This window comes from Oryza sativa, chromosome 9 (assembly GCF_034140825.1).
Source record: "Oryza sativa Japonica Group chromosome 9, ASM3414082v1".
Classification (NCBI taxonomy): domain Eukaryota; kingdom Viridiplantae; phylum Streptophyta; class Magnoliopsida; order Poales; family Poaceae; genus Oryza; species Oryza sativa.
This window is the reverse complement of record NC_089043.1, coordinates 26688037-26713489: the sequence shown is the minus strand read 5'-3', so window position 1 is coordinate 26713489 and position 25453 is coordinate 26688037. Positions and strand designations below refer to the sequence as shown.

The window sequence follows — 25453 nt, the reverse complement described above, 5'->3', positions numbered from 1 at the left end:
CCGTTAACCCCGCTCTGTCAGGTTCGCGTGTTCAGACCCGTTAACGCGAGTCCCGACCCGAGAAGAGTATCGGGTTAACGGGTGCATCTCTCCAACCTCCAACAAAAGGCAACCACCACCGCGCCAGCGAGAGCGAAACCGCGGCGGAGGCAGCCATGGCGAACAAGGCGCCGGCGACGACCTCGTGGCGGTGGCGGCTGCTGCTGCTGCTGCTCCTCGCGGTGGCCGCCCTGTGCTGGATCCCTCCGGCGATCGCGATGGCCGCCGCGGCCGCCGCCGCCACGACGTCCTCCGGGGGGCGGAGGTCGCTGCTCGGGTTCGTGGAGGCGCAGGGGAACTCCTCCTACCGGTGCTCCCCATCCGGGCCCTGCGTCCCCTGCCAATACTCCGAGAAGGTCAGCCGGTTCTATGCTCTGACTCTTGTCATTCGATCTTGGGGCTCACCGTGGAGGGGGGAATCGATCTTGGGAGGGTGAAACAAGAGGGACGATGTTGCAGTCCTGCAATTGGATTGGATTTGGGATTTTTCAGGACTATATTCCTAATTTATTTTTCGATGTAGCTTATGAATAATCCGTGTTCTTGGATTGCTACAACTGAAGAAGTGTGCACATTAAGAAACGATCGGATCTTGATTAAAGTTAGGCCCGTTTTGCTTCAAATCTGAGTTTCTTCTTTGACTTTCGTTTTGGTTTGCGTGGTAATAGTTAGTCTTCGGATGGCACATATCACTATATCAATTATCAGGTCCAAGTTCTTGATGCCATTTATTAGTTGGAGTGTCATTGATATGGTATTGATTATTGAAGAAGATAATCCTTTTACAGTAGGATTTATTTAGCTGGTGATGTTTAGTTCATCTCCTTAATCACTGTATCGGTTTGCACAATAAAGATATGGCCAAGTGATAATGGATTCAGCGAACTTGCTTCATGTGTAATATGATTGAGGGGTTGCTACCATGTGTGAGCTTGCTGGCTTTGTTGGAATAAATTCAAAATAAAGGACTTTGTTGCTCTTTCAAGCTGTTGATGATTCTATAATAAATAGCATTTCTAACATAATGAAATTTAGTTCTTTCATGCAAAGATTTATAGGAAAGTTGAGTCTTATTCAGCCTTTCTAGTGATTATAGAATCGTAACTTTGTGGTTTGTGCTCTAGCTGATGCATTAAAGGTGCAATATTGTATGTTAGAGTGTATCAAAAAAGAAAGGGGCAAATTTTATGGGTTGAGGGAAATACATATATTATGTTTTTAAGTTACCTCAACGATTTCTTTGTTTCTCATCTTTATGTTATTCATGATCTTAGGTGTATATCTTGAAGATACATAAACAGAGTTTTCTACTTTTCCATTGAGTGGGAGATGAACCTTTTATAGTTATATGTCCTTTTGTGCATATCATAGAATGTCAACGGGGCATTAATAGTTTAGGAAAAAGCCTTACATATAAATGATTCCATTTATGTTATGCCCAAAATCACCAACCTACAAATATTGATTGAATAACAAATGGAATTTATATTACAGCCTGATGGGGCAGGCCAACAGGGTTTGTAAGAACAAGGATGTCTCGCACAGTGCACTTTATCTTTATTGGTCAGAATCGACACCCATTAACTCTTATCCCCAGTCCCCACCCCCGCAACTCCTTATACTGTCCTATCAAGTAATTAACTTCCTATTACCACGTTTCCTGGCCTTTTAGAAGATGTGATCTGAAAATTGGCTGGACTGTGCTGATTATTCGTAGCTTTTGGATAATTAGTTTACAGGGTGGGATTAGTTTTCCTGGACCATGTGTTCATTCAGAACTCAGTGTCTTTTCCATGGTTATGAAGCTTAGAAGCTACTTATGTTGGGATTTCTGCTGTCGTGCAGATGACTCTACTAGGAAACCTAATTTGTATAGTTATATTCGCAAATACATGTGCCAGAGTCTTTGTGCACTGTGCTTTCCCTGACCACCAATAGATATGCCTGCTTTCAGCTGCTGCTCATTTTTGCTTTTTCCTTCATATTTGTAATGGAGTTGAATACTTTGTTTGTGTTGAGTCAGGGCTGAAAATATCAAATTACCTCTGTTGAAGACAACTATCAACTATTGAAATGGCATGCTGACATACAATTTCATTTTCATTTTTGTTAGAGCGATGAGAAGTACTGTTGCAGTGAAACCGGCTACCGCTTGCCATTGAAATGTGTAGAAGTACAAAATGTTACCAAAGAAGGAAATAATACTAAGCAACGGAAGGTGCTGGACGATGCATCCACGTCAGGTGGTTCAAAGCATTACACAACTTACAGGAGTTGTGTACCATTGGAGGATGAAGAGAAGTTATCTGTTCTTGGTTTTGAGGTATTAAATCATAGAACTTCTCTCTGTTCATATTGCTATAAAGATTATGCCTGTCTGGCTGTCTGCCATCAATTTATTCCCTCCAGCATAAATTTTTGATTACATTAAAACTGTGGAAGTAGATAGTGTAAAGCCAGAAACTGTGAAATATTTATCTATTTTTTTAAGAACGTTGGGACGAGATTTAACCTATCACACTTAAACAGGAGCAAACACATGAACCACCCTTTTTTCTGTCAGTATGTGCCTGTCTGGAGCTTTAATTTCTGGTTGATTCAGTTGTGAGTATTGTCTTGTTTTTTTCTTGTGAAAATACTATCTATACTTGTGTACCCTATGAAGCAAAGTGTACGTTTCTGACAAAACTTTATTCTGTTAAGGTTATATATGTGTGATCAGTGTGTCAAGGGTTTTAGTCTTGTCCTGTATTGTGTACAATTTATATGTTCTTTGAGCCTAATCCAAAATATCTATTTCATTCCTCATTTTCCTGTTCTTCCTAAATTAAACATCTTCATGGCTCTTAATCATATCATGATTATCTATGACAGGTTTTTATTCTTTCTTATAGCATGGTAATTTAAGGAAGTTTATGGTCTTTACAGGTTATGATGGCTGGAATGCTGCTAATAAGTGGCCCATTTGTATACTATCGGAAAAGACGAACAGCTATAATGCAGGGGGCTTCAAGGATCCCAACAAGCCCTCCTAGGTTTTAAGTATGCAATGATGAATCGGCTGCTCAAGCTGATTTGGTGTACCATTTTGATGATTTTTCCCCCCTATCAATGTACTGTATTTACACGTGCTATTGTTGAAGAAGTCAAAGTGTTGGGTAGTTCTTACAGGATTAGAAAAGCACAGTTGCTAGTCTCATTGTGCTTTGTTTTCTTGAATCAAATCTTTGTAATGTTTATATGTAACAAATTACTTTCGATTTTGTTACCCCAATGAAGTTGCCCTGACAAAGGAGACTCTGTTGTTGGCAATCAACTATTTGTCTCGCAGTGTTATCTGATTCACTGCAGAAGTTTGAGTCTCTACGCAAGGAAAGGTGTCCTCATATCACAATGGTCATCAAAAATTGTTTTGGAATAACTCTTTGCCTTTTGGCTTCGAGATATTATCTTTTGAGCATGGGTAGTTCAGTAAGGATTTTGTTTAGTTTGCGGCCGCATGTTGCCTGGTGGTGTCATACCTAAAGTATAAACTATCTTGTGATATGAGGACAACTTACAGTGATATGGGGTTATTATTTGGTTTGTGACCATCATAAGTTACCTTACAGTGCCATTGTTTGGTCAAAATAACCATTCTTATGGTTCTTTATCATACTTGTGATAAAATGTCTTCTTCATCACAAAGGTTTCACGTCTCGGTCTCAATGACAAAATATACTGCCCCGTTCTAACATGAGCAAAATTCCTGATATTTTAGAACGGAGATAGTAACAAATTTGGTCTCTTCCTAGCCAAGGTGTTGTTAGAGTTTCAAATTGTAAACCAAATCCTAAACGGTTTGGTGGTCTCCGAGGCTCTAAAAGCTAAATTTATAACCTATAATAAGGGGTGAAAATGGTTTTTTAATGGACGATCCTTTAGAATGGAGCTATAGTATTACAATTGTGGTCAATTGATTTCGATGGCATCTGGCAAAATCTGTGGTAAATATGCATAGGCAATAGACATGGTACTATGTATCACATAAGATTAGTGTATTACGATATAGGTGACACCGTTCTTTCAGTTTTATGGATTCAATTCTCCTAGCGATATGAGAGTCCGATTGTCTCTTTACAACTCAGATGCTAATAGTCGATAGATAATAAAATAGATAGATCCGTTCTTACTTTTGTGGTCAACAAGACAAAAGAAGTTCCTGTATAAATGGAGGGATTTTTACTGTTCAAAAGATTCACAAAGATCAATAGAATTAGTCATAAAATAGCAAATATCGTAACAGTTGTGTCATGATTATAACTTCATCAAACAGATGATCCATCATGATCAACCAAGTTTCGCAAATGATATCCCTTTTTCCCCAAACACGAAAACTCTTTTGTGTCATTACTGCCTCTATTGTCTAGGATTAAATTCGAATTCTAGCAGTAACAATTTTGAGAGTTTTCTTTACATTCTTTTTTTTTAACTTCTCTATTAAAGTAGTTATAGAATGTAATTTTGCGAAATTAGCAGGGACTCCAGTGCAAAAAAGGGTGTCCACAACACAATCCCCAATTCCCCCGTCAGGCTCAACACCACACTCGCATCGCATCCCGATCTGATTGAATCCGAGCAGCACAAGCGGCGGCGGCGATGGGCGGCGACCATGGCGGGCACGGCCACGGAGGCGGCGACTTCCGGCAGAAGGTATGGAGCATGACGGGCGGGCCCTACTGCCGGCCCGTGCACTGGCGCCGCAACACCGCCATCGCCATGTTCGGCGTCTTCCTCGTCTGCATCCCCATCGCCATGAAGTCCGCCGAGCTCGAGGTACGTCTCCCCGCCATCCAAACCCTACCACGTAGTACTAGTCACGCGCCATGCTTGTCCTTTCCGCGTATCTGGTCGAGCTGATCCGAAATCGCTAGCCGGGAGATGTGATCCGTGGGGAATGGAAATGAGGAGCAAACAATAGATAGGGTGGCAGAAACATTTTTGTTGGGGTCATTACGAATATGAACAAGATTTACGTTGTTGTGCATATCAGGAACTCGGTGTGCAGAAGAAGAAATGGTAATAGCTCTATTGGGAACCTATGGAATACGCTTAACTCAAACCTGGATGAAATGTTTGAGTAATATTTTCGTGTAATACCTTTGAGTTGCTCTGGGTAGTAAAGTGCAATAGAATGTTGAATTGTTGATTTTTCTTGTTAGAGGAGAAGACATTAGATAGGGCAACTGGGAGAAATGCTAGATATAAAACAAAAAATGTCGTGCAATTTTCCAGTTAATCTAGACAAAACTTGAAATGAAATTACTTGTTCCCGTTGTAAAGCACATTTGTTCTATGCACGTGACAGGCATGCCTGTTCAGTTAGTTTTGTACTATTGTGCAAACAAATGCTAATATGTTCTAGTGGTAGCTGAATCTATTCAATGGAGTTCTGTAATCAGTTCTTGAATACCAGTTTCTACCATATACCATATGGTGGTTAAGATTATTATTCCTCGCTTATTAGACAAACTACGATAAAGGCCAACTTTGTCAGTAAATACATAATTTCATGAGTCATTTAGTAATTCTTCTTGATTTCCTCAAAACAATGAGAAAAGCTTCTTTCTGAACCCCCTACTTGGAAAGGGATTTATTCCATGTTCCTGGCTGCATTATGACCATTCAGTAGTAGGTGTGCTACTGGTGGGATGAAGCCATCTAGGATACCCTGTTTTTGTTTTGCAACTAGATCTCAGGAGGTTTGTTGCTAAGAGATCTTGTAGTGGTATATGCGCTGATGTTCATTTCCAAATAAATTTGTGGATTGTCCACAGGAACTTGCACGATAAAGTACAGATGATCTAGTGTTTACATTTGGTAGATGGTCTTGATAATAATTCGGTTTTTCATGTCATGTGTTTCAAAGTTGTCTTCATCAAAAAATTATACAAGCACTGGGATGATGTTGTCGACTTGCCATCAGCTGATTATTACAATTATTCTTGTTTTTCTGTACATCAATGTGTAACTTTTTTTGTGGATAGTGTTTGCTTTCTGTTGGTGAAGAGTAAATGAATTCATCTGAATCAAAAATCATAGGCAAAACATAAGCATTTGCATATCATTGTTTTGTAAAGCTTGACGTGTATCATGTCAACACCAATGCATGCCAACTGTATATCTCATTTTCCTCTACTTATCACAAAACATGAAATCTTGCTAGTAGGTTTCCTCCCCCCGTACATTCATTGGAATATATGTTTTCACACATAATAATTTCCATTAAGTAAGGTTGCAGTTGTTAATGATCTTATCCGTTCTTTTAGTTGTGGAAAGATGTGCTGACAGATCTAATGTTTTGCAGCAACGCCCACATCACCCGGTCCGGCCGATCCCATCTCAACTTTGGTGCAAAAACTTTGGCAAGAAAGAGTATTGAAGGATGTCTGAACTTGCAAGGAGGACTCCTGTTTTTATCTTGTTTTGTCATAATTTGTTCTCAGCGATCAATGCTTGAAGAAGTATGCTCCTACGAGTATGCACTTGATGCTTCATGTAACTCTTTCGACTTATATTATGTCATACAAGGAGTTTGCCTGTTGGTAACTCAAAATAAACTCGTGACGCATAAGCCTCTGATGGATTTACTTTAGGGTTTAATGCTCTGTTTGGATGATTCCTATTTCATGCATTTTTCTGAAGAAATGCTAACGTCTCAATGATGAATTTACTTGATTTTTAAACGCATTTTGTTTGCAAGTAGACTTGGGAATATGAGTAACCTGGTGACGTTGTCTCCTATGTAGTATGAACCAAGTATTCTCAAAGGAAATACAAGAGACTGTTAGTGTTCTGAAAAGAAGGTAAAATTGCTGGTGTTTCTATCTTAAATTTGTTCAGTGAATTACAGAATAATTGTATACATTTGAGACGTTGCCCAAGCAGGAGCTATACAATGCCTTTTCCTAGTGAAAGGCGTAAAGATATGAGCTGTGTTGCTAAGCGAAGCCGGCGATCAGTTGTAGAAGTGGAACTCGGTGGCGGCGTCGCCGGGCTTCTTGCCGACGACGGCGAGGTATCCCTTGTCGAAGTCGTCCGCCGTCACGGCGCCCCGCCTGTCGCGCACGGCCTGCATGCCGGCCTTGCGGCACACGGCGGCGATCTCGGCGGCGCTGAGCTTGTCGCGCCGCGCCGCCAGGGCGTCGAGGTCGACGTCGCCGTCCAGGCTCATCCCCGCCGTGCACGTCTGCAGCACCAGCCGCTTCTCCTCCGGGCTCTCGGGCGCCGTGAACTCGACCTTGCGGTCCAGCCGCCCCGGCCGGAGCAGCGCCGGGTCCAGGTCGTCGGCGCGGTTCGTCGCCATGATCACCCGCACGTTGGTGGACTCGTCGAAGCCGTCCATCTGGGTGAGCAGCTCAATCAGCACGCGCTGCACGTGGCGCCTGGCACCGCCGTCGTCGTCGTCGCCGCCTTGCCGCGCCGCCGCGATCGCGTCCACCTCGTCGATGAAGACGATGGCCGGCGCCATGTCCCTGGCGAGCCGGAACAGGTCGCGCACCACCCTCGGCCCGTCGTGCCGCGCGAGCTCGGCGGCGTTCACGCGGAAGAACGCCGCCGAGGTCTCCCGCGCGACGGCCTTGGCGAGCATGGTCTTCCCGGTGCCCAGCGGGCCGTGCAGGAGCACGCCGCGCGGCGGGTCGACGCCGGCGGCGGCGAAGAGCTCCGGGTGCGTCAGCGGCAGCTCCACGGCCTCGCGCACCTCCCGCTTCTGCGCCTCGCACCCGCCGATGTCGTCGTAGGCGACGCCCGGCTTGTCGGCGTCCGCGACGAGGAACCGCGCGGCCGAGCAGGCGGCGACGTCGGAGGGGGGCACGCCGACGAGCGCGAGCGACCGGCCGTTCAGCGCGACGTTCGCCGAGGGCTTGAGGAGGCCGCGGTCGAGCGAGCCGGCGACGCCGACGCACATCTTCCTCTCGCATCCGTCGCCCAGCGTCACGACGGCGTGGTGCTCGTCGACGACCTCGTCGAGCTGGGCGACGACGAGGGGGGTGACCGCCGTCAGCCGCCTGACGAGCTCCTCGCGGAAGCGCACCGTCTCTTCCAGCACGTGAATCTGGAACAGCGCGTTGTCCCGCTGCTCATCCAGCAGGCAGAACTCCCGCTCCAGCGACTCCAGCTTCTCGCGCAGCTGGCGTCCCTCCTCGTCGTCGGCGTCGAGGAAGATGAGCTCGTCGTCCTCCTCCTGCAGGTCCAGCAACTCGAGCTTCTGTTCCGGGGAAGTCTTGGCGTTGCCGGCGCCGTCGACGTCGTGCTGCCGCTGCTGCACGCCGGCCGGACACGGCCGCGGTGGTCGGAGCGCCATCACGGACGACGTCCTTGGCTGCGAATCTGCGACGTTGTCCTTGTGTCAAAGAACGCATGCAATGCAAGCAAGCGGTGGCGCGTGAATTATAGGAGGAGAGCTAGTACAAATCCGAGTCGGAGACTCGGATTCCGATTAATACATGTGAGACTCGGATTCCGATTAATACATGCCAACTATTTTTTTTCTCCCTTGTAGGTTTGCAGGGGATGAAGATGCAACATACTGCCATTGGCACTTGTGTGTTCAAGGAACAGTGCAAATCAACTCGCTCAGGTAACTAACTGTTCAAACGCTAGGTCTTTGATTCTCTCGTCAATCCTGATAATTGCAGATTTTGCAAAATTTCATCAGATGATCAGCTGGTGCAGAATTGTAAGGGTTGAACTTCAGTTTACCCTCATACCCTGTCTGGTGGCATTAAGGGGGCATCCCAGTGGAGAAGGCCTCGAACTTGTGCAAACGAAGAACAGTGTCGAGGCCATGGAGATTGGAGAGGGTTCAATTTATTGAGAACGGGACGATAAAAGACCATGGCCAGTGGGGTGCTCAAAAGATGAACCTGGTGAGGATTGTGGCCTGTGGCTGTGATAATTCATATTGGCTTTCAGACAAAGGTGTCAAACATCCCTGAACTTTCTGCTGCAGATTGTTATCCACCACCTATTTCTGAACCCCCTTGTTTATCTGTATTCCAGACCTGAAAGAACAACATGAGAAACAAATTAACATGTATGTCTAATTATGTTCTGTGAGTTATATACATACATTGGGTGCCACTCTAAACACACCTTGCTGGAATAAGAAAACGTCCACATACAACGGTCGATCTGTACAAGCTATTTTTCTACAGCAATTTACCAGTCATGTATTACCTTCACAATGCTTGAGCACTGCAGAAGTGGATTTCCTCATATGGAAGCACGCTGCTGTACAATTAACATACGTATTGTAACACAGTTAACACTTGATATGAGCCCCAAAACTAGACACCTTCGCTTGATTGTATATCTGTCTCAAGTGATCTTCCTACTCCCAGGTACTCTTCAGCAAAAAGTTCATCATTTTTTGCAAGCATGTCTGTCAGACTGCAGTCTATCTTTCTACTCTGAAGTACACAAAACCGCGGCTTTATCCTCCCTTCCAGTGAATAACTGAAGTACCTTGGATATTCTACAACAGCTTTAAGTGGCTTCTTCATGGTTCTTAACAGAAATTCAAGCTTTGGTTTCATAACAAGTTCAATACTGTAACCCAGAAGTGGAGAGAATCTATAGATCATCGAGCACACATTTTTCTTAGACAATCCCATATCCAAGAGGTAGTTGATTCTGTAAACATTGGAATACTGTTACATGCATTGAACATATTTGGTAGAGTATCACATCATTAGACAGTAAGTCCATACATCAACAGATAGTAATATAAAAAATGAGTGCCAGAAACAAGAGATTGAATGCATAAGTGGATTATTCTACTGGATACTGACTGCAGGGAGTCAAGAACTCCAGAAGATTTCAGGAAAAAAAATCAGCAATAATTGCACCAATAACACATTGCATCTTGCAGAAGAATTGGAAGTAGCATAACATAACTAAGAAGCACATAGCGTTGCCAATGTCGTGCTGCATTTTCCACTTAAGCCTATCATGGCACAACAGATCATATGAAACATGTCATATTCTAATGCATAGTAATGTGCTAACGACACACTTTCTTGGTCAATACTAGTGATAGCCAACATGTTGAAGTTTGAACCTGTCAGTTCTGGTTGGGTTTAAGTGCCCAGTAAACTTATCAATTTTTGGTCCTTATGTTTGAAGGAGTATTTGTGAAACTATGTGTTTAAGGGCAAGAGATGCATAAGATTTTCCCAAGCATAGGTGAAAATTATGAGGGCCCCAACAGATATACATTACATTACCCAAGGGTTTTGTAGCTCGGCTGACCAGTATAAACTACTTACCATAGATGAGTTAAAGTCAGTTACATGTTCACAAGAACTATAAAGTATAAACATGTAATAAGCCATTTGTAGTAAATAATTATAGAAGGAGCTGCAGTCATACCTGGGGAGCATTGTGCGATTTATGTCCAACAATAAAAGCTCCGGATACTTCCTAATGATGCGAGGGAGATAATGCTTGGGAACACCAAAGTCAATAAGAAAGTTTATTTTCTTCTTAAGGGTATTCTCCACACTTGAAGCAAATATTTCTGGAGAACGACACAAAATCTTTGCCACTGTTTTCTTATCAAGACCCATATCTTTGAAAAAGAGAATAATCTGAGATACAAGGAAGAATAGTCAGTTCCAGTTTTCTAAAACAAAGTAATATAGCTTCTCCATTCCAGTGGAGTTTATACATTAGAAGAAATCATAAGAACAGGTACAACCTGCATAACCTCATTTGGTTTTCTCAGCAACAACTGTGGACTTGATGTAACAACTGGAACCAACATTTTCTTACTGATACCCAGATCATCAAACAGCTCCACAATTGAGTTCATTCTTTTTGTTGAGCAACCCAGAATATGGGGCCAACTTCTCATCGCAACACCAAGGACTGTACTGGAAATCTGAAAACAAGAACCTCATTACCATTTCAGGTAACAACAAACACAATGGACAGTGTCCTCAAATGAACAGGATCTTAAGCCAAGTTAGTAGGAGAACTCTTTTGTCAGTTACCTTTCTTCTTTGGAAGAACATTAACATTTGGCCATAGTTTTCTAGCACACATGTTGAAAGAATCCATGGATACTTCAGCAACATCCTACCAATATATTCTTGTTCAATGCCAACCTAGAAAATTTTGGAATGTGGTAATATTGTATGACTCACTTATTATCAGGTCAACACCTATACCGCAGGCTCCAAAAGATAAGACAAACATAATATATCCTCTAGGTATACCTTTTCCCATGCATTAATCCTTGGTTTGATATCATTTTCAACATCAGAAAGGATGATAGGAGGAAATGACAGCAGCACAGATGCAATCCTTGGCTTGGGAATTCCAATGTACTGAAGAAAATCAATTAATGGTTTAAGATGATTGTTCTCTGAGCAGAGAAGAAGCATTGGAAATGATTCAATGAGATAGGGAAACGACACATCTCCATGTCCCAACATATTAAGACCGCCATACCTGGCCTCCATCTGCAATAAAAGATGCAATTTTTGTAGGTGCTTAAGATGCAAGGAAGCTGGTGCAAGAAACAACTAATAGGGCTGTGATACTTACTTTTTCGAAAAATGATAAAGTACTTTGGAGTGACTCATCTGCAGGTATTGATAAGTGCATCATCATGCGTTTAGCATTTCTACTTATTAATGTTTCATAGACATTGCTTGAAAATAGAATTTCCTTCAAAAACTTGATCTGTATATAAACAAACCATAAGCAATGAATACAGTTAGTCAGATACCTAGTGAACTATCTAGCGAAATGACAACTGTTAAAAACATAAATACCGCTATCCTGGGAAAAAATATCACATATATTTTTGACATCATCACATTTTAGAGTTAAGTGTTCAATGATAAATTCCTGTGTGTATCCCTATGTCAATTATCAGTAAGTTACCCTGTAAATACTTTGCCATAACGTAAAAAGAGATGAAAGTACTCTTGTGGTTTGTGGCAAGAATGAAGAGAGGTAGGAGTAGTTCACATGCTTGAGATCAAGCTCTTCACTCTTCTAAAAGTTTGCTGAACTAAGATGCAGGATTACAGCTAAGGACTATACTATTTGAGCAATTAAACTAGAGTGAAAGGCAAGAGCTAGAGTGCATTGTCTGGCCAATCACATCCAAAACGATTCAGTCATGTCAGTAAAGGTAATGTCACCGAATTTCACCACTCATACTATGCAGTTTGTACTGGGCAGAAATGATCATCAAATGCACTCACACAAAAATTTATTGAAGCAAATTGAGCTCAAAATGAAGTGGTAGATCTCACCCTATCGATCAGCACCGGGAGACCAGCCGCCGAAACATACGGCGCGATGAGCTTCGCGGAGGAGAGCCGCACCCCGACGCTCTCGAGCAGCGGCACCACGCCGCGGTCGCGCCTGCTCTTCGCCTTCCCCATGTAGTACACCTTCCTCCCGAACCCGAGCCCGGCCATCTCCACCTCGCGGCCCGCCCCCGCCCCGGAGCTCCACGACTCCCAGAGCCCGAGCTCGTCGAGCTCGCGGACGCCGTCGGCGAGCATGGCGGCGTACCCCGGCGCGCGCGCGGCGATGGAAGCCGCATCAGCCGGGGAGGCGCCGTGCTCGCGGAGGAGCTCCGCGACGGCGCGCTCGGCCTCCAGCGCGTCGTAGGAACGCGAGGTGGAGGCGGTCTCTGCATCGGCGGTGGGTGCGCAGGCGGCGACGGGGTCGCGGCGGCGCAGGAGAGGACGCGGAGACAGACGCCGCCGCTGGCGTATCGGGCGGAGGAAAGGCTGCTTGAGGAGAATGGCGCGGAGTGGAGGAGGAGGAGGAGGGGTCGGGGAGGCGGGGAGCGGAGGAGAGAGGAGCGCGAGCGCGGCGGTGGCGGTGGCGGTGGCCATGGCCGCGGCGGATGAGGGGAGAAGGGGATGGCCGGAGGAGATGAAGATGAGGAGAGCGGAGAGCCCGAGCCTTTCCCGCGAGCCATTCCTTCTCTATGGGCCTTCTCTATGGGCCGTCAAGGCCCATTATCGTGTAAGCCCATTTCCCAACGACAATCGGCCCATAGATAGGGTGGCCCGTTCAAGTTTGCAGCCCATTCGAGTTTGCAGCCCATTCGAAACGGGATTATGGTCTAGGTGCGGCCCATATACATTGTGCCGGAGCCGTGTCGTGTCCAAGTTCTAAGCAAGAAAGTTTGTTTATTCTCCCTCTTCCTGTCCTGTCTGTCCCCCGAGCTTTCAAGGACGCTTGTACTGCGCCGCTAGGGTTCGTGCTGTCGAGGTCGTCGAGTGGCGTCGCCGGCGTCAATCTCCCTGTAAGCATCCGCCTTCTGCCTCTCGTATTCTACACCGACTTAGCGCTGTTGACTTAGATCAAATTGTCACGTTGGATAAAACCACCCGCTATTATACCATCATTACCTATATTGCACCGGTTTTGACACTTGAATAATTCATTGTATCTGGTATTTCGGTTGAAGGGTAAAAATTGAAATCGCTGTTAAGTTAAAGGCCATGTAAGTTGGCCATGCATATAGCTGATATCGAGATACAATGTGACATGGCACCTACAGGGTTTACAAAATCGTGAGGTTATCATGATTATCACATGCAATAACCTTCTCGGTTTTTGAAATTGCAGTATACATCACGATAACTATATGGTTTTTATGGTAAATATGATAACCGTCAAATTATTAGGTGACGATAACTTAGCTAATGTGGTGTTTGGATCCAGGGACTTAACTTTAGTCCCTATATTTAGACACTAATTTATAGTATTAAATATAGACTACTTATAAAACTAATTACATAAATGAAAGCTAATTCACGAGACAATTTTTTTAAGCCTAATTAATCCATAATTAGAGAATGTTTACTGTAGCATCACATAGGCTAATCATGGATTAATTAGGCTCAATAGATTCGTCTCGCGAATTAGTCCAAGATTATGGATGAGTTTTATTAATAGTCTACGTTTAATATTTATAATTAATTTCTAAACATCCAATGTGATAGGGACTTAAAAATTTTAGCCCCATCTATACAGGGCCTAAGCCTCTTCCCGCGGTCCCGCCCAGTTCGTTGGCGTGTACCACTTCAAAAATGTGTCGCTTTGACGTGGGCCCGCGTCATCCACATACGCCAAGCCCGCAAGGCTCCTGCACCTGGACGGTAGCAAGAGCGTGGGCCAATGCATTCCGGCCCACATGTCAATTTCATGGTGTGCGTGCGAATATCCGGCAAGGTCGTCGGAGCGTAACAGTGTGGGTGCGTCAGATTCAAACTGACACGCCGACGGCGTGCGTGGTTTGTCCATCCGACGGCGCGTAGATCAACGCCTGGCCCCGATCCAAGCCGTCGAAATTCGAATCCCGGCACCCAAAAGCGCCTCAAGATGCAATGTGGGCCCACCTACCTTTCGTTAATCCACTCACCAACTACACACTGACTGACATGTGGTCCCGGTGGGGCCGGTACGGCAAGGCGTGGACACCGCTTTGAAAACGTCGTGGTCAGAGAGGGAGCAAAGACTTGTACTACTACTCGCAGTTGCCTCGGAATTGGCGCTCTCGGCGTCCTCCTCTCCTCGGCGTGGAGAGAGAAGGTAGGGAGGAGTAAAAGAAAAAAAAAAGCTGCCATTTTACTCCCCCCACTTGTTTACCTCAAGTTGCGATTCGAATTCAAAATCTCTCTACTTCTTCCAGGAGCAGATCGCTCTCCCCTCTGGATAGGCGAGGCGAGGAGAGGAGGCGACGGCCGCGAGCGCGAGGCGAGGCTTCCGACTCGAGCAAGGAGATCCCACTGCTCCAACCGTACGTACAGTTCGTTCGCGAGCCCTCTGGTGTTTTTGGTTCATGTTTGAATTGAGCTTTGCTCGTTGGTTCGTTTATTACTTCTTTTTTGGGTTTGTTTTTATGTGTGTGCTAATGTGCTCTGTGATGTGGGAGTTGGGAGGGAAGGGGAGGATTCGAATTTTATGGCATTTTCGGTGGTTGTTCGATTTGTTTTCGTGCAAATTTTTTATTTGGTGGTGAGAACGCGTCGGGTGATTATGTTAATTTGCTCCAAAATTATATGCTCCGTTAGCCAGTAGCTTTGGAGCTCGGCGGAGGGGTTTGGGTTGCGCACCGATGTCTAGGGTTTAACTGTTCAAATGATCATAGTGCGATGCGTCTAATTAAGTATAAGCTTGAGATTGATGCGTGAAAGCCTTGCCGCAATAGCTATTCATCTCGAATTTGGTGCATTATTTGGTTTCCCTTGATTGATTTGGGCTAAGTTCATTTCCTCCTGATTTGGTTAGCTTTCTGAATCTTACTGTGTACGATTTCAAAATTTTGACAGCTCCAAATTTCTCATTCTAATATTGATTGCTCCAATTTCAAATTTGTTCATCAACTGTATGTGGTTCCTTCATTCACATTCATGTACGTGTTCTTTCAGAGATCAGGTGATGGGTGGGGAATCTACAGGAAACACGACCTCCATTCCCCAATGGGAGAAGCCACTGTTCCCCTCAGTATCCATGTTACTCTGAGCTACTGAGCTCTCTGCTAAGTTGGTGCCTCAGCTGTGTATCTTGCAGCAAGAGTGTTCTAGCCTTCTAGGCTGCCAAGATGAAGTCCAATGCGGTTACCTCCAAAGGCAAGGCCGTGTTCGAGCTGAAGCACAGGCTGGTCCAGGCCATCAACAAGATTGCAGACAGGGACACCTACCAGATTGGATTGGATGAGCTTGAGAAGGCCGCTGACACCTTGCCTCCTGACATGGTTGGTCCCTTCTTGTCTTGCGTGGTTGACACCGATGCCGAGCAGAAGAGTGCGGTGAGGAAGGAGTGCATCAAGGTGATTGGCACATTGGCTCGGTCCCATGGAAGCCTAGTGGCACCTCACATGACGAAGATGGTGACCAGCATTGTCAAGCGCCTCAAGGATGCTGACTCTGTTGTGAGGGACGCCTGTGTTGATACCTGTGGTACCCTCGCATTGTGTGCTAGAGGCTATGGGGATGGTGGCGCTGCATTGGTTGCGTTGGTGCGGCCCTTGTTTGAATCACTTGGTGAGCAGAATAGGTATGTTCAGGCTGGGGCAGCGTCTTGCTTGGCCAAGGTTATTGACGAGAGCAATTACTTCCCTGGCCCTGTTCTGCCGCAGATGCTTGTTCGTGTTGTTAAACTGCTCAAGAATCCCCATTTCATGGCAAAGCCTGCAGTGATTGAGTTGATCAGAAGTATTATTCAGGTCTGAATTTTGCTCTTGCATCATCAACACCATTCGCTTCAAGCTTATCTAGTAGTACCTAATTAATGTGCTTTCAGTATTTTAAGGTGATTGCATTCCATGCTTATCTCTGGTGGTTGTTTAAGTAGCTTAGCATAAGTAATTGCAATGGAGTAATTAGTATAATGAGCCAGGAGTACTTTATTATATGACTGCTCAGTCAGTTTCACATAAAAAAAGGAGTTCTCAAAAAGTCGAGTGTCTATTTTTATTTCAAACTTCTAGTTTCATCTTGAGACTGTTAATATGGCTGTCTCTTTCTATGGATTTTCAGCAATACAATTGTCAGGATAATTGTGTTAGCTATGTTCATCCTTTTGGTGTCATAGATCAAATTTTCCTTCTTGGAAGTAGATTAGTCATATTCATCCTTTGATTTCGTCCTACAAGTGTTAGCCAAAACAGGAGATTGATCTTTTATAACATTTCTTATTTTTCTGCTGTCCCACTTTTCAGGCTGAAGGTGCTTCTACAGAGCAGTCTTTAACATCTGCTCTAACAAGTATTATGGATGCCCTGAAGAGTAGTGATTGGACTACAAGGAAAGCAGCTTCAATAGCTCTATCTAGTATTGCTCTCAGTTCTGGATATCTGGTTGCCTCCTTTAGAACTTCCTGCCTTCGCTCCCTTGAACGTTCTAAATTTGACAAGGTCAGCATACTAAACATTCATGCTGTAATATTTTCTTGCATATGCTACACTTATTTTTCTGACTTCTGTCACAGGTCAAACCAGTGCGTGATGCAATTACCCAAGCCATTCAGTTGTGGAAGGTTATTCCAGGGTCTGATACTCCCGAGCCATCAGAAGCTGGATCATCCACAAAAGGTATTACAATCCTTATAAGTAGATTTTTGGCCTGGTGTGATCTTCTGACTTCTGCAAATTAAAAGAAGAGATTGGATACTACTTTCTGAAGCTTGTTGACAATACTAATCCCTTTGTTTTTTTTAGCAATTTGTACTCTCATAATACTTTTTAGTTTCTTGAGAACTAGTGCATTGACCCCAAAAGATAAGGGGTTTATCAATGATTTGCTATTCAATGTTGCTTGTTGCATGCCAAGTCTATCTACTGCTTAGGTCTGTCCAAGGATCAGGATTTTTTTCCCCAGATTTCCAGATCTCTATGGTCTCTTTTCTTAAATTTTCTTGTTAGTCCTTTACGAGCTTAACATAGAATCTGTTTGAAGTTTACAGCAGCCACATAAATTTCTCCCTTTTTTGTTTATTGATTTCATTTATGGCAGAAAACTTCTTTGGTGACCATCATGATGGTAGAAGTATAAATGATGGTGGATCACGAGACACTTCTTTCAGGAGAGTTGATCCTGCATCTTCTGTTTCTGCAATCAGTGGCAATTCTATTACTTCATCAAAGAAGAGATCTCCTCTGTCTATCAATAAAATAGCCCTGAATAATGCTGCAAATCAGCAACGCTCGAAGTTGAGCGATTGGCATGTTGAGATATCTGTTCCTAAGCAGAATATGATACCATTAGTTGATTTTGAAGAAAAGGTGTCTGGCAATGGTTCCATGCTAAAGGGTTCAAATAGAAGTCCATATGAAATCGTAGACAATGACAGCAAGTATGAGTATGACCCCATGGATGATAAACAAGATTGCTCCTCTATGTCAGAAGTAGCCAGCAGGAGTTGTGAGACAAAGCATGTCACTTCTGCTCAGGAATGCGTTGAGGATTGTGATTCTGCAAGAGACATTGAGCAATTCCCCAGGGCTCAAAAGAGTAAGAGCATAGACTCCACTGTTACAGATATCACTTCACATGGGACACATACTTGCTGTTTGGGTGCAATGAAAGAACTATCTCATATCAGGAAGCAGCTTCAAGAGATGGAGAGGAAGCAAGCAAATATCTTTGATATGTTGCAGGTAATTCTTGTTATTTTGTGTTGTTTTTTTTATTCTACTCTCTATAGTTTGGTTGTTTCTGGAAAAATGTTTATATATGTGATCTGATTGTTAAGTTCAGCAATGGTTTTTCTTCAGAATGTAATAGCAAGGTTTTGATTAAAGTTATGAGGGAAATTATATTGTTTGAAAATCAATAAGCTCTGTGCATTTCAGTTACCTATATATATAAGTCCATTGCCAGATTAAACAAAAAGGGAAATTGATAATGACAATAGGCATCATGATCTTCAACTCATACCAGTGATTGTCTTTTGCTATCCTCCATAATATCGTGTAGGAAAGAGCACTGCACAAGTCAATTATGTAATGAAAGTATAGGGGGGGGGGGGTCCTAAATATTGTCCTAATTGCTTACTTTCTTTCACTGTGCAGGAATTCATGTCTAACTCAGTGGAGAACATGTCAGTATTAAGCATGAAAGTGCATAATTTGGAGAATGCTGTAGACAAAACTGTGTATACAATTACTCAAAGTGAAAGCCGCTATCACCTTCCTGGTTCCAAGTTTATTAAGAACCAAAGTGCCACTTCTTCACCGAGGGTTTCTACTTCTACACCTAGATCATCTGTGGATGCTAACTATAAGCCACCACCAATTCCTCATTTGAAACAAGAGAAAAAGTGGATGCAAGATCAACCATCAAAGGGCTTAAACATGGGTGTAAAAGAGGGGGAATTTCTAAAGAGTCATACTCATGACAAAACTAGAAAGCCTGGGGTTGTGAGATCGGAAAGTGCTCTGGGAAGATATGTTCCAAGCTCAGCAAGGACTCGAGCATCAGGGGTTAAGGGAAACTTTCCAGTTTCACTTACCAATTCCTGTGAGCAGCCTGAGCTGCAAAATGCATTGCGTGCTTCTAAAGAATTTGATGGTAATGATGACATGGCGTCTGCATATGTAGAAGCCCTGAACAGTGGTGACTGTGATTATCTGATTGACGTAATGGATAGAACTGGACCTGTTCTTGAGAAATTGTCACGTGAAACAACAAGTGAACTTTTGAGGGTTATAGCTGGCCAGTTTCTGAATAAAAAAATGTTTGATTTGGCATTGCCTTGGCTTCAACAGGTAAGTTCACTTGTAGTCTATTTATGTTTCGCAATAACTGCTAATGCCAAGAAAGCTTATACGCTTTATTCATATTGTGGGTTTTATTGTTGTCCTAGGTAGCGGATTTGAGCATGATTTATAAGCCAAGTCAACTTTTTGTGTCTGTGAGAGCACAGAAGGAGTTCCTTGCTTTATTGGAGGAAGCTGCAACAAGTGGATCTACAGAGCCAGCAATCAGAATTGCCATTGCACAGCTTGCATTTAAACTGACAAAAGTCTGTGAGGTTGCACCATGCAGGTAATCTACATTGTCCATTGAAAATGCCTGGATGCATCTCATCTGTTCTGTTACTTAATTTGAACATCTTTTCTCTCCTGTAGGAAAGTTTTGAGTAGAGTGTGCAGAGGAAATGAAACTATCATGGCCACTGCGATGTGAAATACTTCCCCTAGCAATGTACCCCCTAGTGTATGTTCAAACTTCAATGTCATGCTGCAGTGATTGAGTGCACCCATTTCATTTTGTTGTAGCCCTGTAATCTGTGTGACAATGTATACTCGGTTTGGGTACTATGTGCAAGACTAGATGAGTTCTGCAAATTCATCTATAGTTTGCTAGTTAAGCTTGGATCTTCTGTTGCTAGGAAACGGCTGTTTTTAGCTGTGTTGTGAGATTTGGTCTCATAAGTAGTGATCATTGAGCTTGTGAATTCATGTTTTGTCATCTTACAAAAGGGAATTCATGCTATGTCAGCAATGCCTGTTACTGAACTTGCTGTTACCTAGGTGGCTAGGTAGAGAGGCCTTTTACATGTGTATTCATTTACTAACTATCTACTCCAGTATCAGACTTTTACATGTGCTCCTTAGAGCGATAAAAACAAAACAAAGGGGGAAGAACAAATCAGTACAATATACACTACAAGTAGAATACAATAACGCATTCTTGCCGTCTTCTCTAAAAATTAACCAATTTGATTACTCTTAACCTCAAAGCCGTTTCTTTTTGTACAATGGCACGAACGACTTGACGGGCAGTTTTGCTTCAGATAAACCTCAATCAAAGTCGGCAATGATTCGGTGAAGTGCATCACCATCACCAATCGGAGATGTCGCTCCGCTGTGAGTTGCTTAAGTATCCGGCCATCCCCCTGTTGCTGATGGTGCGCTGCACGCAGCGGAGGAGCGACTGCACCACCTCCGACATGGACGGCCGGAACTCTGGATCAGCCTGCATCACCACCAACAAGACCAAATTCAGTAACTTCAGGTAGTGTTTGGCAAATGGGAAAGGGAAATGATTTCCCACCCATCTTTAAATCCTAACCATTCATTCTCCCTCTTCTATTTAATCCTAACCCTTCATTCATTTCCCAATCCCAATCCCACCCCCCATTTCCCATTATCAGTACAGTACAGAGCTCAGACATAGCTTCATACTGTACTGAAGTTACTTGAGAGTTCAGACTACTAGCTTCATAGTATGTCTGAAATGACTTGAGAGTTCAGACCTTTTTTTTTATTTTTTTAATAGAAGGTTTTTTTTTTACCTAGACTCTACATTCAACCGGATATATACAGCCTTTATAAAGTTAGGAACTTAGCCCTCAAATAACCAATATGAAATTCGCTCATATATAGATTTGAACTAAGGACCTTGGGGTGCTACTCAGGTTGAATGACATAGCATACTATGTCTGAAATTACTTCAGAGTTCAGACATGGAGCACATTGATGGGGATATCTCTTCGACAATAAGGAGCTCACCTGAACGCAGAGAGCGATACAATCGGCGAAGCGGGAGAGCGCCTTTGGTGGGTAGAGACCGCGTAGAGCTGGATCTGCCAGTGATCCCAACGCATCGCTGTCATGGAGCTGTGGAGCCACATACTTGACCAAGCACTGCTCTGTTCTTGGCTTGGAGCTGTAGAACCATCAGACAGCCACATAGAGAAAGTAAGCATAATGTGCAGAGTGCAGACATTAGATGATGCATCACATTATGGATATCAGTAGTGAATTTCAAGGTTTTATCTTTTTGCCCCCTTAATTCACCTATCATAAGGCTTTCGGCCGGTTAGTAGCTCCAGCATGATGACTCCGAAGCTGTAGACATCGCTCTTCATCACGTAAGCTGATGGTCTTGAGCACTCTGGAGCACTGTACCCAGGTCCCAAGTTCTCACTTGCGTCCTGTAGAGATTTCCCTACCGTTAGACCACATTGTTCTTACAATTATTATACTTTGTTCATCAATTGTTAAAGAAGAGCCACTCTGCATGCAAACCTCATAGAAGAATGAAAGGCCGCAATCCGAGAGGTGAGGGTTGAGATCAGCATCAAGCAAGACATTTGAAGACTTTATGTTTTTGTGGAGCACTGGAGGTGAACAGACCTCATGTAGGTACCTGAATGAATGACAAGAAAGGGATACAATCTTACACATGAATTCAAATTGATGTATTTTTGGATTCTAGGATTCAATGTTACTCCTACTTGTCAACTTACTCCAGAGCATGGGCTGTACAGGCAGCTATCCGAACTCGGGTGTCCCAGGTCAGAGGCCTGCTGTAGTCATCTGACAAGTGCAGGAAATCATACAGGGATCCATTCATATGGTAATCATAGACCAGCATGTAGTGCCCAGGCTCTGAGCAGTAACCAACAAGTTCAGAGATATTTGTATGGCGCAGCTTGGCAATGCCGTTGACGGTGTCCATGAAGTCACTGCTTCCTGAGAAGCTCAATGGATCAAACTTCTTGACAGCCAGTACCTGAAATTTGTTCATGGTAATTGATGAGCTAGTACACACATAATTCAAGGTATATGACCTCTTTGAACTCTTCAAGCATTCTTCTTTGAGACCTTAGTATCTAGTTCAGTTTAATAATTTGGTTACTGCAATGTGTTTTACATGCATATTTGACATGATCTTTGTGTCACTTCAATTTTTACTCAGATGATTACCTGAATTGAGCCTGTAAACAAGTTTATTTGGAAAGATCTTAGAAAGCAAACAGTAGGAGCCTACCCGTCCATCAGCATATTTTGCCCTGAAAACGCAACCGGTTGTCCCCTGACCTAGTTGTCTGTTACTAGAGAAGTTGCCAGTAGCTGCTTGTAGGTCTGATGATGAATGATTCATCAAGCTGATGGGGTCTGTGCTTCGCCTCGAATGATTCAGTTTGTTCTCAAACTCATTGTCACTCATCGACTTGCGAGGAACAGCAGGCGGTGTCTTACAGCCCATCGATGGGGAATGCTCCAGTGACTTCATGTTGACTGCTGAAGAATTCCTACGGCCTAGAAAATGAAGCAAGATGAGAACTCTTAGTGCACGTCTCAAACTTAAATTACCAGAATCACATATCACATTAATTATTCGTAGTTCCCTACACATCACAAAATGATGCACGGCTGAAAGGAACCCACGTAGTTTTCTATAATTCAAGAGATACAGTGTGCATAAATACTTCTCGAGTCATCAACTAGCGGGGTAAATGGTTGGTTCTGACCTGACTCATCCGTGTAGTAATGAGATGAGACGGGAGAGGAATGATTCCTCCTCAGCACAGACAAGAGAATCAGAGCTGCAAGAAGCACAGCTATCACCATTGCTCCAATGGCGAAACCATTGATTCCGCTATCATCCCTTCCATTTGAGCTTCCTGCCGAAGACTCCTTCTCCATGCCAGGAGGAGCTGGCCCAGATGACCAAGAGTTCCCACCAGTCCTTCATCATGTGACCAGAACTATCAGATTTCACAAGTGCAACAAAAATAGGCATATTGACTGGATGTCCCACTTACTCTAAATTGTCAATGCTCTTCAGTTTACTTGGGATCCACCCAGTGAACTTGTTGTTCTTCACATTCCTTGGGAACAAAAGGAGGAAAACCATTCTAGATTAGTTCCTAACTGATGTGCTTAAGAAAATTCATACGTTTGAGATTGTACTTATGAGTTTTAAGTAATGTAGTTAAGCTATAGAAAACAAATAACGATTGCATTGTGCCTAAAAAAATAAATTTTATTAACAGCTCTTGATATTTGATAACATCAATACTTCGGTATTGCCGCTGTGAGCCATTTAGGAATAATATATTTTGAAGGACAATGATAAGAGTAGTTCCGGATGCAGTTTTCACTTGAATAGCACTTACAGATCCTCAAGAGAAAGTTTGGCCAGCACATTTATATGACCACTGAATTGGTTGCTCTCCACATCTCTGTATATATTTTGGAAACAATGGCAGTCAATTGAGCATCCAAAATAACTTATCGATGAATTACTATAGTTCATAAAATTCAGTTTCTTACAGTGTTTTGAGGTTCTTGAGGTATTGAAAACTCGGAGGCAGGTTACCTGAGAAGCTATTGAATGACAAATCCCTGAAGACACAACTGATATATAAGATTTGGGCAATAGAAGTAACATGAGAATTGGCACCATGATTACTTTGCATTGCGCGAAATTACAATTATGTAGGTATGTAATAGAAAAAGTACAGAGAACTCTTATTTTTTTCTTTCTTTGGTGTGTGGAAAAACTTATAAATCATGCTTACATTGTTGTAAGCTTTGGCAGCTGAGAAAACATATCTGTCAACTGCCCGCTCAATTGATTCTTACCAAGATTTCTGTAATCCATGGGGAAAAAAGATTTCAAGTTATCAACAAAACAGATATCAGAATCATGCGTAAGTACAGGAAAACAAAACAACTGAAAATACTAATATAGTGGTATGAATGAAAAGTTCCTACAGCGTTTCCAGATCAGTCATCTGAGATATCGAATAAGGAACACCACCGCTGAAGGCATTTCCTCGAAGATTTCTGTATTAGAGAAAAGAGAATATAAGAAAACCCTTTAAAAAAGTGCTAGAGAAAAAAACACTTGTATTACCCATGAAAACAGCAAGTACGTATGGACAAATCCAGAAACTTACAACTGAACCACATTTGGTGGAAGCTGGTATGGGATTTCACCATTTAAATTGTTCTTGCTGACATCGCTGTACTATGAAAGAGAAAAAATTCACTAAGTTGCATAACTAGGATGATCAGTACAGGAAATCACAGGGGCAACTCACAATTTGGTTACTGATTTCAAGCTCGATAGCTGATAACCTAGCGTGCCGCTTAATCCAAGCCCCGACAAGTTGCTGCTCTATGCAAATGCAACGCGATTAGCAAACTGAAGTGAACATCTTGTATGAAAAAGAGAAAAGTTCTTCAGAAGTGCGCCTGTTCATCCGTCTTTTTTTAAAGAAAAAAAACAAGCAAATCAAGAATCCCAAAGGTAAAAAGTGCTGCAGTGAATTACATCTCTGTGACAGATGAATCGCTGCATTCGATCCCTTTCCACTCGTCGTCATCACCACACGGATCACCGCCGCTCGCTTTCCAACCCAACAATTCAGACGGTTTGTTCATGCTCTCAAACATCACGTTCAGAGCAGCAACTGAAACAGAGAAGGCAAACAGTCAGGAAACCACATCTTTCAGAATCCAATCCATGAATATCATCGATTGAAAGAGAGGAAACCGAATGAAAAATCTGAAAACAAAAATTGCAGAAAAAACTTGGCTCACCGTCAGGCTGGTCGGTCTTGGCCACCACGGAGGAGGCCGCGACGGAGAGGAGGAGGAGGAGAGCGAGGCCGACCACCAGTGGCGGCCACCGGCGAGCCATGGCGGCGCAGCGAGGGGAGCACGGACGGAGGAGCCTCCCAGCTGGGAGAGGATCATCCCCCACACGCAGCATCACCTCACCAATTCCCCTCTCTCTCTCTCATGGCTAATTGGGGAAAAAGGGAGGAGGAGAGGTTGGGGGAGAAAGCAACGTGAAGAGGAAGCCGAGAGTGGCGGGAAGCCGTTCGTTTCGTTTCAACGAAATTTGGAAATCTGGTCCTCGCGTGGGGCCGTGCCAACTGTCAGTGGGCCGGCCCAACACGGCCCATTAATTAAGCAGCAGCCAAAATAAAAAAGAAAAGAAAAAAATAGTACAATACCACTTTTTTACTGGTATTTTCCCCCTATTGCCTGTAGTGTACCGAACGTTTTCTGAACAACACTTTTTATTTCTAGCGAGGAATTTTTTTTTGAACTATAATATTATAAGCCATGTAAAACTATACA

At 43.5% G+C, this 25453-nt stretch overlaps 5 protein-coding genes across 10 annotated transcripts; 3 read left to right on the top strand and 2 right to left on the bottom strand.

Moving 5' to 3' along the window:
- Positions 1-134: 134 nt before the first annotated feature.
- On the top strand, positions 135-3351 carry LOC4347850 (uncharacterized). Its single transcript, XM_015756479.3, has 3 exons — positions 135-395; positions 2153-2362; positions 2968-3351. The coding sequence occupies exons 1-3, from the start codon at positions 156-158 to the stop codon at positions 3079-3081; spliced, it is 564 nt and encodes a 187-aa protein (XP_015611965.1). The 5' UTR covers positions 135-155; the 3' UTR covers positions 3082-3351.
- A 1264-nt stretch (positions 3352-4615) lies between these two features.
- Positions 4616-6681, top strand: LOC4347849 (uncharacterized). The gene is made up of 2 exons (XM_015756997.3): positions 4616-4854; positions 6386-6681. Exons 1-2 carry the CDS (start codon positions 4678-4680, stop codon positions 6458-6460), a joined length of 252 nt encoding a protein of 83 aa, XP_015612483.1. The 5' UTR covers positions 4616-4677; the 3' UTR covers positions 6461-6681.
- A 30-nt stretch (positions 6682-6711) lies between these two features.
- LOC107276037 (26S proteasome regulatory subunit 6B homolog) lies at positions 6712-13010 on the bottom strand. Of its 4 annotated transcripts, XR_010734871.1 has the most exons (9): positions 12351-13010; positions 11632-11769; positions 11301-11546; positions 11076-11189; positions 10781-10963; positions 10453-10670; positions 9259-9714; positions 8790-9083; positions 8446-8704 (listed from the first exon to the last, which is right to left on the bottom strand). XR_010734871.1 is itself a non-coding variant. In XM_066304009.1 (2 exons), exon 2 carries the CDS (start codon positions 8381-8383, stop codon positions 7037-7039), a length of 1347 nt encoding a protein of 448 aa, XP_066160106.1. In that variant the 5' UTR covers positions 8384-9083; positions 9259-9519; the 3' UTR covers positions 6712-7036. The 4 variants fall into 4 exon arrangements, 1 of the variants encoding a protein (XP_066160106.1); XR_010734870.1 differs by having other exon boundaries at positions 8446-9083; positions 9175-9714; XR_010734869.1 differs by having other exon boundaries at positions 8446-9083.
- Positions 13011-14581: 1571 nt separating this feature from the next.
- Positions 14582-20060, top strand: LOC4347846 (TORTIFOLIA1-like protein 2). Of its 2 annotated transcripts, XM_015795955.3 has the most exons (9): positions 14582-14652; positions 14753-14860; positions 15492-16288; positions 16784-16978; positions 17053-17155; positions 17577-18220; positions 18635-19330; positions 19429-19610; positions 19694-20060. In XM_015795955.3, exons 3-9 carry the CDS (start codon positions 15665-15667, stop codon positions 19749-19751), a joined length of 2502 nt encoding a protein of 833 aa, XP_015651441.1. In that variant the 5' UTR covers positions 14582-14652; positions 14753-14860; positions 15492-15664; the 3' UTR covers positions 19752-20060. The 2 variants fall into 2 exon arrangements, with proteins under 2 accessions (XP_015651441.1, XP_025876194.1); XM_026020409.2 differs by lacking the exon at positions 14582-14652 and having other exon boundaries at positions 14718-14860.
- Positions 20061-25154, bottom strand: LOC4347845 (protein STRUBBELIG-RECEPTOR FAMILY 5). 2 transcript variants are annotated; one of them, XM_015795957.3, is made up of 16 exons: positions 24908-25154; positions 24639-24777; positions 24406-24477; positions 24262-24327; positions 24077-24148; positions 23881-23952; positions 23633-23704; positions 23476-23541; positions 23122-23187; positions 22828-23045; positions 22344-22615; positions 21820-22085; positions 21599-21719; positions 21368-21504; positions 21080-21236; positions 20061-20543 (listed from the first exon to the last, which is right to left on the bottom strand). In XM_015795957.3, exons 1-16 carry the CDS (start codon positions 25077-25079, stop codon positions 20409-20411), a joined length of 2103 nt encoding a protein of 700 aa, XP_015651443.1. In that variant the 5' UTR covers positions 25080-25154; the 3' UTR covers positions 20061-20408. The 2 variants fall into 2 exon arrangements, with proteins under 2 accessions (XP_015651443.1, XP_015651444.1); XM_015795958.3 differs by having other exon boundaries at positions 24262-24332; positions 24908-25110.
- Positions 25155-25453: the final 299 nt, after the last annotated feature.

Bases quoted from the DNA above. Each gene is read 5' to 3' on its own strand.
- LOC4347850 (XM_015756479.3), top strand. From the start codon at position 156: ATGGCGAACAAGGCGCCGGCGACGACCTCGTGGCGGTGGCGGCTGCTG. The intron at 396-2,152 runs GTCAGCCGGTTC...CATTTTTGTTAG, and splicing joins CCTGCCAATACTCCGAGAAG to AGCGATGAGAAGTACTGTTG. The intron at 2,363-2,967 runs GTATTAAATCAT...TGGTCTTTACAG, and splicing joins TATCTGTTCTTGGTTTTGAG to GTTATGATGGCTGGAATGCT.
- LOC4347849 (XM_015756997.3), top strand. From the start codon at position 4,678: ATGGGCGGCGACCATGGCGGGCACGGCCACGGAGGCGGCGACTTCCGG. The intron at 4,855-6,385 runs GTACGTCTCCCC...AATGTTTTGCAG, and splicing joins TGAAGTCCGCCGAGCTCGAG to CAACGCCCACATCACCCGGT.
- LOC107276037 (XM_066304009.1), bottom strand. From the start codon at position 8,383: ATGGCGCTCCGACCACCGCGGCCGTGTCCGGCCGGCGTGCAGCAGCGG.
- LOC4347846 (XM_015795955.3), top strand. From the start codon at position 15,665: ATGAAGTCCAATGCGGTTACCTCCAAAGGCAAGGCCGTGTTCGAGCTG. The intron at 16,979-17,052 runs GTCAGCATACTA...CTTCTGTCACAG, and splicing joins AACGTTCTAAATTTGACAAG to GTCAAACCAGTGCGTGATGC. The intron at 17,156-17,576 runs GTATTACAATCC...CATTTATGGCAG, and splicing joins AGCTGGATCATCCACAAAAG to AAAACTTCTTTGGTGACCAT.
- LOC4347845 (XM_015795957.3), bottom strand. From the start codon at position 25,079: ATGCTGCGTGTGGGGGATGATCCTCTCCCAGCTGGGAGGCTCCTCCGT. The intron at 21,505-21,598 runs GTTTGCATGCAG...AAATCTCTACAG, and splicing joins GCCTTTCATTCTTCTATGAG to GACGCAAGTGAGAACTTGGG. The intron at 21,237-21,367 runs GTGAATTAAGGG...ATGGTTCTACAG, and splicing joins GGCCGAAAGCCTTATGATAG to CTCCAAGCCAAGAACAGAGC.